The sequence below is a fragment of the Hemibagrus wyckioides genome, linkage group LG03 (assembly GCF_019097595.1).
Source record: "Hemibagrus wyckioides isolate EC202008001 linkage group LG03, SWU_Hwy_1.0, whole genome shotgun sequence".
NCBI lineage: Eukaryota > Metazoa > Chordata > Actinopteri > Siluriformes > Bagridae > Hemibagrus > Hemibagrus wyckioides.
Genome location: NC_080712.1, coordinates 24278994 through 24287548, shown reverse-complemented (window position 1 = coordinate 24287548; position 8555 = coordinate 24278994). Strand labels below are relative to the sequence as shown.

Genomic DNA, 8555 nt, shown 5'->3' with positions numbered 1-8555 from the left:
TAGCAAGTATCACGGTCAGACAGAATCTGCTCCTCTTTCAGACATTTTGACTGTGTGGATTTTGCCGGTTCGTGTTTGGGTCCTTTTTTCTGTACAGTAGTCTTCCTCCGAATAATTATATGCCATCAACATCATCCAAACTCAAACAGAAAGATCTCAGGTAAGTCTTTGATTTTAAATATTAAAATCAAATGAGCTAACTTAATGTGGCTGTAGATTTTGTCGTCTGGCTTCTGAGGGACAAAATAACATCCTGCTCTATAGATAATGATCAATAGCCAGATAAATCACTCTCGGGTGATCGTGTACACCGTTTTTCACAGTAATGTGTTTTCGCGTGTTACAGATATATTGAGAATCAGTGTTTACGTCCAGTTCTGCAAACTGTGTTCTGCTTAGTTGGAGTAACAAACCATGACTGGAAAATGTATTGTCCCTTCGTTACTTTCGCACAAGTCAACAAAATGTGTAGGAAATGTGAAAGATCAGCATATCTCTTCCTGGGTTCCGCATTGTGCCTCTTACCCGGGGTTGCCAGATTTGTTTAACAAAGGCGTGTTATAAATTTGCCGAGAGTTTATATACAGAAATTGGCATAAATAAAAACGAACTTTTAGCATTCGTCGATCGGCTACTGACACACACACAGTGTAGTATTAATAAAGTACCGTCTTTACGCACAATTAAAGACGTAAGTAATCTTATGTAATGGCTTGGCGTAAGACGTGTAGACCTGGCAACCCGTGTGTACGTGCGAAATGGAAGAGTCTTCGTGGAGGTTGACTCGCGCCGGAAAGAATAACTTTTTCTTCTGCCCAGCTTGCGAGCAAAGGAAACTCTGTGATTGGGTTGTGCGCTGTGCTTCCGCACAGTCACAGCCAATCATTGAATAGGGGGCGGGTGTTAGGGAGGCAGGAAGTGCGTAAAACACCCTTGAGATCTTGGTAGCAGTATAAACCATGAGGATAGATAATTAGAGCTTTGTGTTAGGATCATTGGAGACTAAACATCGCTGAGGAGTTTCGGTGTGTGTGTCACTGAGCAGTATTGAGCGGATGAGGTATGCATTAATAATGATCTACAGTCTCTACACGCGGTCACCTCCACGCTGGTCCTCTACATGGAAACATTTTATTCTACATTTCACTTTAACACTTAAATTGTAAACACACACCAACCTCCATTACTGTCACACGTGTGTTCATATTGGGTTTAAACTGTAGTCAGTGTTGGATTAAATGATGGTCTGTGACTTTAGCAGCTAGGTTACTGATAATGCCGGTTAATGCCGGGTTGGTTAGTTAATTGAAACGGCGTTTTGTAATGGCTCTTAGTTTCAGTGACACTGACACACACGTGTTTGTTGTTAGTGGACATTTCAGTGTAATTAAGAATTGGGAACAATATGGTTAACATTATGATTTAATTAGACATTACTTCGTCTCCTTGATCTTGACCTGTCCTTTTTTTCCTACACAAGCGTCGACATAGAAAAAGATAAGAAACAAGAATCGTCGGGTTCCTTATCTAAGTAAAATAATTCAGTCATTAACTAATAGCATCTGTTCAGCTGTGATCTGTGTGATGGTAATGAATACAACAAAGCTGTGTGACAATAAGACTACGCTTAGCAGTTGAAACTGAGCTCTATTTACCTTTTCTAGGTGCATTAAAAATGATGTGTAAAAAAAAAAAAAAAAAAAAAAAAAGCCCTGTAAATATAAATACTGCTATTTGTTCAGCACGTGTTTTTGTCAGACAGAAACTCCAGCAGAGATGAAGACATTTTCTTGTTAAAATGAACCGAAAGGTCATTTGCGGAACTGAACGTGTCTCAGCAGCTCTCACCGCCGGAGGCACTTACTTCACACGTTAAATGTTTATTACCCCATTTCTCACTATTCTCTCACACACACTATTCTCTGATGGTGAAATATCAACTTTGTCATCTTTGTAACAAATAAACGAACGCACTTGTTTCTCTGCAGCATGTCAGAAGCAGGAGCGCGAGAGAACGCGGCCCTCCGGCAGTGTGTTCAGGCGCGTGCGCAGCTGGAGGAGGCCATAGCTGGAGTGATTAAAGCTGAGGCCCAGCTCAGGGGTAACTCTAGAGAGGTGAGAGGCTTTAAACATGTCTTAAATCTGCTGCTCTGTCTGCACTGCAGGCCTTTCATTATGTTTTTGATTGTGCATTGTTCAGTTTTTATGTTTAAGTTGCAGCATCAGTTACTCATCAGTGACTGGTATTTTTGTGCTTTCTGCTGTAAAGCCTGTTGTTTAAGGAGGTCTTTATCCAGGTACTTTGGGTAATCTTTTTGTAGTCAGAGAAAGGGGGCATTTTTATCAGAAGTACACAGCATATGACGTGATAACCACTAGTTCCCCCTCCACGCCCTCATGCATGTTGTATCATGTGGTAAAAGTCTGGTCAAAAACCTGTATGTTAGGATGACATTACAATATCCCTGTGGCTTGGTATTGGTTAATAATTGCTACCTCCCTTTAACAATTCTAAGTTGGAAGATTATTTACAGCGTGAGGTTGACAGGTTAACATGGCTGAATCATTGACCCATCTCGTATAAATAGGATGTAGATGAATGTTTAGCTTCATATTCCTTGTTGCCTTTGACTCTAGTGCATGATCCTCCTGGAGTAAATTCTTGACCAGCATTAGACTTGTCAAATTCCTTCATAAAACCATCTTGCCTGGAACTGTAGGAAAGCTAGGTATTTCCAGAATGGAAGAGATTTTATTCTTAAATGATTGTTAATCTTTAAAATGTGCAGAGAAATTGTGTATATAACGCAGTCATGTTTTATTTTAAACTTTTTATTTTACTTCAGGATACAGAAAACAAGGTTTGAGTGGTCTGTAATCAAACAGGATATTCTCTTTGCGTGTGTGTGTGAGAGCATCAGAAACTTCTCGTTTCTTCTTTTGTTTATATTTTTACTTTTTATTTAAATAACTTCTGTTCACTTACTGTACATTCCTCTGCAACACTGTTTCTGTTCAGGTGAAGTCTCAGCTGCACAGCTGCATCAGCAGGCATTTGGAGACGCTGCGCTCGCGGGAGGTTTGGCTCCTCGAGCAGATTGACCTGTTGGAGCACTTGAAGACAGAATCTCTGCAGCAGCAGATAAATCAGCTCCACTGGGTCAGTTCATTACTGACATGAATTCATTACCACGTCTAACAAACCTGTATACGATGTACTGGTAACATGTGGTAACTATAATACTTTGTTCTGTGATGTGATATTGAAGCCTTTGGTTATTGAAGGTAATAACATCCTTGGTGGTGGTGTTTTTTTTGTTTATTTTTGAATGTAGCTCCGGGGGCAGTTTGACATCCTCATCCATCAGCTGCAAAATTCCAACAGCAACAACCTTGCCAGTCAACTCACTAGCTGCTTGGAAAAGTAAGCCGCCATTCACACTGGATTCTTTCAAAGTCTTTGGTTTAGCTGGTGTGTTTGCTTCACCCAGCAAAATTACTGTTTACAAGGCACAAGGTTCAGTAGCTGCACTGTAGTGGTTTAAGCCTCTGTTCTTATCTGCCATTCAGTGAGGCAAGCTTGATCACACACCCATGCGATGATGCTATGTATATATCAGAGACAAGAAGCTTATGAGCGTTACTCCTCTTGTGCCCTGTGCAGGTTTTCTGGTCTGAATCTGAGTCCTGAGGAAACACCAGAGATGAGTTTTGAAGCGGACGCTCGTGCCTTGCGCCAAGCTATTACCTCTTTTGGGACCATTTCAACTGAGGTTTGCTCATTTTGTTTTGATTAACACACACATGATTAACACTTCCCTTTTTTTTTTTTCTTTTGCAATCTTTGCTTTCGGATTGTTGAAACTTTAAATTTCTGTAGCACTGAACTCTAAAGTTAAAACTGATTTTAGTTCACTGTTAGATGTTTAATCTCAGTTGCTATTATCTTTCTTGCTGTGTGGAAATTGACTTTGGCCTTACACCGTGCTTGTCCCAGCTGACAGGAATGGTATGTGCTCTATTGAACTTTCTTGGCACTCATTTTGCCTACTTCAGCAGATGTTGAAGACCTCTGTCTCCAGCCAAACCAATCAAAGATCAAGCTCTGCTGAAGACACTTGGCTTGTACAAAACTGCCCTGTCGGTGCAAAGAGACAGGTTTGTCCTTTACAATATGCAGGTTTCACTGGCAGAATGTGACTGTCACCTACTTTGTTCCAGCTCCTCATGTTAGTGTAAATAGCCTGGTGGTTTTGCTTTACAGAAGCTGGATCAAGACTGGGGAGGCCCACTTGCTGAATGGTTACTCACTGGTCCTGTGACCAGTGCTCCAATTGGATACAAGGGCAGCAATAACCCTCAGGATTGGTTGTTAACCCCTAGAGAGAAACTTCAGGTGAGTTTTTGTAGCTTGTTTCCTACCTGTCTGTTAACGTGATTATTTCACATGTGTTCAACTGACCTTTAAAATCAAGAGCTAGACTTTGCTTGTCATTTGGAAAAATTGATTAGCTCCTCTTGGATGGATTTCTGTGGTTTGGTGGTGATGTATCATTTGCTGAGTGTCAAAAAATGAAATGGATACTTTCTGTATTTCAGTACGAAACAAATTGGTGAAAAGCAATTATATAGTTTATTATATAGTATAAATTATTGTTGAATATGCTGAAATGTGTTTTTTTTTTTTTTTTATTAAATGAGGATATTCTAATCATAAATGGAAAAAAATATATGCTGAGCTGTGAAACTACAGTCTGGTCAGTTGTATCTGAATTTGGTATTGCAGAGCAGTTGAAATGACAGCAGGGTACTGAGGGCTAGTACAGATGCACTTTATTATAAACAACATACAATGTGAAAATATATATATAGAAGAAATGTGGCTCCGTCCACTCAAAATTGGTCATTTTAAGGTTGACTTATCAAATCAAAGCAAGATTGTCAGTCATAAATCAAATCTTGCATTATCTCTATATTTAAGTTCGTAAGTCTCTTCTGAAAAGTTAGTCTGTCTGTGGCATTGACGCGTTTGGAGTTATATATAGAACAGAGGTGGTGGGAAGTAATGTAGGCATGTTTTGTTCTGCATTTTTTGCAAAGAAAGGTATTGAAATGCATTTTACTGGCATTTATTTCAGTTTAATTGTGTGTTTATATAGCATTTCTAAAAATAAACATTTGTTTATGAAGCAGCTGATATGGATTTTAGGTAAATTGCTAGTAAGGAAACATTCCCTGAGAGTCTGAGGAAGTAACCTTGAGACAGAGACTCATGTTTTTCTGGGTGATTGGTGTAATTATGAATCATTAACATATTGAGATGTTCAAGTAATATTTTTACTTATTTATTAAACTTGCCAGCTTAAAGATCTACCAGGGATTTTCATGACTAATTGCTATGAATGTTGCTTAGGGAAAAGGCCAGTTAATTTTCACTGATCTCTTTTCTTCCAGGCATACTGCCCTCTTGTCCCCTTTGACTTTCAGAAGGCCTGGGGCCAGCTTAAAGATCTAGAGGTGTGGCTCATGAAGGAGAAGTCACCTGCACGTGAGCGAACCAACAGCAATTCCAGCACAATCAGCTCTGCTTTCTCCATTGAGAAGATTGAGGAGAATGACTTCCTGGGAGAAGGGGAAGTTGAAGGAGTCCAAATGGAGAATGATGAGGAGACTGATGATGCTGAGGCTCTCGATGACTGGCTCATTACCCCCAAAACCAGCAAGCTGATGGAGCCCAGCCCTGTTTCAGATGCAGTTCAGTGGAAGCAGGTGTTCAAACCCTTCCATGAGAACTTCTCCCCCAGTGAGTGGCTCCTGAAGTCAGACTGTGGTTCGTGCTGCACCTCACGTGTCAAAGCGGTGGAGATTGAGAACCTCGGCAAGCTCAAGTGCCTGAAAACTCCCCTGTCTTCTGGGGCTGCATCTCCCACTACTCCCACTCCCTCTTCTGTGAGTCCTGATCCAGTGGAGGTCTGGCTCCAGCAAGCCATCCCTATAGAAAATAACTGCAAAGCCAACGAGAAATGTTCAAGCTTTGCTCAGTGCGTGTGTGACACCAACTGTGGGAAGGAGGCTCTGAGTGCCTGGCTACTTAAGAAAGAGGGCAGAGACAAGAATGGTGTGCCCTTGGACAAGAATGCTACCAACAGACCATCCATGTTACAGGAGCAGAAGGTGCAGGCCATCCTGGATGCCTGGCTCCATCCCAGCAAAAGAGTAGAAGCACCGTTTCTGTCCTCTCTCTCAGGCTGGGTTTCTCCCTGTAAGCTGGTGGGGAAAGAGAAAACCACTTCTGAGAAAAGCTCACACATGAATTTACTTGGAGAAACTGAGAGTCTCTTCCAAAAACCCCTGGAATCTGAGAATTGGTTATTGTCTGAAAAGAAACGCACAGAGACCACACCAAAAGACAGTCCGAGCACACCAGAGCCAGATGCTGAAGAGGACAAATGGCTTCTACGCAAGCGGGCCAATATACAGGTAGGGCAGAACTCCTAAAAATTGAAATAAATTAATGAATTATTTTATTATGGAATGTAAAACTGAATTCCCCCCCTTCCCTCCTGGTGGTTTTACAGGACAGACTTGGTCTTCCCAGTGTATGTGATTTATTTTCCTGTCTCAAGCTTGATGGGGACAAGGAGAAGTGGCTACACCGCACAACATTTCAGGTAAACAAGAAATTGTAATTTTGGTTGAAAAGGCAATGTCTGCTTTTGTACAAGAAAAATAAAATGACTTCTCTTTCTTTCAGATGTGAAAACCAAAACAGTCCGAAATCTTTTGGTGGACTGAATTGCTGATCATCACACAATAAGCTGTTGCCTTATTTTCATATTTCATAAGTGTCTAACTATTCTGTTCTGCTTAACCCTGCTCTCAGGAGAGAATAAGCTTGTTCAAGTAACCATCTAACAAATCTTTTGCTGTAGTTATTAATGGAAGAACTCTTTACCAATATTAGTGCAGAAAGTACACTGCCATCCCAGTGAAACAAATTTTTACATGTTCTAAAGTAATAGAGTAATTGATTTATGTAACGTTTGAAAAGATTCATGGCCGAAGGATCGAGTTATCAGGTAGCAGTTTATACGATGAGCAAGAATAATGATAAATCGAAATTCAAGTAATTAAAATCAAGAGGTTTTTTTTTTAAATTGTTAATTAACTAATTTAGCATAATTCTTTACACCAGATGGCTTCCTGAATAGGAGAAAAGATGGGTTTATTGGCACACTTCACCACACTTGATTTCCATTTTCCTTAGCTGTATGTTCCTGCTTTGCTTTCATTTTAAGAAGCCATTTATTTTAAAACTATGGTGAAATATGATCCTGCATTGTTGACCAGGTGTAAGAAAAGCTGATAATGCTTGCTAAAATCCCATCTAATGGCAAGGAGCAGCAGATTTAAAGAAATAAGCACACAAAATGGGTAAACTATAAAAATCTGGCACAATGTATTTTGATAACTGCTCATCTTCCTGTAAGGCTTGCCACAGTGTGTAAGGGAAATGAGTTTGTTTTTATTCTAAATATCCCTTTATATTGTTAGTTGAATGTGTTTTGACTGAGTGGACACTACAGTATTTCCTGAAGATGGTGTGGCAAGAAAACATTAGAGCATTTATTACATTATAACCGCTTTTGCTTTTTTTTTTTTTTTTTTCCCCCCTTTCTGCTGTGTCATCTTGGATGCTTCTCAAAGCTATATTGCTCTAGATAGCATGGGCTTGATGTCCAGTAAAAGATGTAATAAAGCAAATATAAGATGTTAAGCAGATTTACCAAGCAACCTTAGGATATTTAATCTTTGCCAGCTTACCCTAAAAGGACCAAGGGTTTGGTGCAATACATAGTAACAAAATGTGACAATACCACTTTTATTTGTTTTATTTGGGTCCCTTTTTTAAACCCATTGTGTAATTTTGAAGTTCAAGGCAACATGAACAAATACGTCACTAACAAATTATATACCAGGCTATTTGAAGTATTATTGCTTCTTTGCTTTCTGTCCTCTGCTCCCTGTACCACAATCTCTTAAACTCTTAATAAATATATTTAAACGCAGTAAAAGACAATCATGTTTTCTTTCTTTGCTCATTTTGACTGATCAAGTCTTATTTTCTGTATTTTGCTGAGAATTTAGACTGGGACAAATAAGTATCAAACTTGATCTTGCTGCAGAATACAGGAAGCTTTCTCCAAATGATGACACTTCCTGCTCCATCTTTCACTGACTTCTTTTACATACTTGGGGTTCAGTTTGACACCAGACATTATATTTACCATTGGTCCCAAATAAATTAAACTTGCTCTCATCACTAAAGTGAACTTTTGGACCAGTTCTCCTCTATATAACATGCTGAAAGTGTGATGGTTTGGTAGATGTTTTCTGTAGCATGAGTTGAGCCTATTTTACAGCTACATAGCAGGGCGAATACAAATGTTTATCAGAATCGCTTTTGCCAACATGTGGTTCCTTCCCTGCAAGCACCTCCCAATCAGCCTGCAATTGTCTCTCATGCAAGACAAGAACCCTGTCGCACTGCAAAG

The 8555-nt window shown here is 39.8% G+C and overlaps 1 protein-coding gene across 3 annotated transcripts; it reads left to right on the top strand.

Annotated features, from left to right (window-relative positions):
- Positions 1-7409, top strand: ncoa4 (nuclear receptor coactivator 4). 3 transcript variants are annotated; one of them, XM_058385746.1, is made up of 10 exons: positions 1-160; positions 1989-2115; positions 3020-3160; positions 3336-3424; positions 3665-3773; positions 4060-4158; positions 4265-4396; positions 5455-6480; positions 6579-6671; positions 6755-7409. In XM_058385746.1, exons 1-10 carry the CDS (start codon positions 120-122, stop codon positions 6758-6760), a joined length of 1863 nt encoding a protein of 620 aa, XP_058241729.1. In that variant the 5' UTR covers positions 1-119; the 3' UTR covers positions 6761-7409. The 3 variants fall into 3 exon arrangements, with proteins under 3 accessions (XP_058241729.1, XP_058241728.1, XP_058241730.1); XM_058385745.1 differs by having other exon boundaries at positions 4057-4158; XM_058385747.1 differs by lacking the exon at positions 1-160 and adding an exon at positions 902-1060 and having other exon boundaries at positions 4057-4158.
- The last annotated feature ends 1146 nt before the right edge of the window (positions 7410-8555 follow it).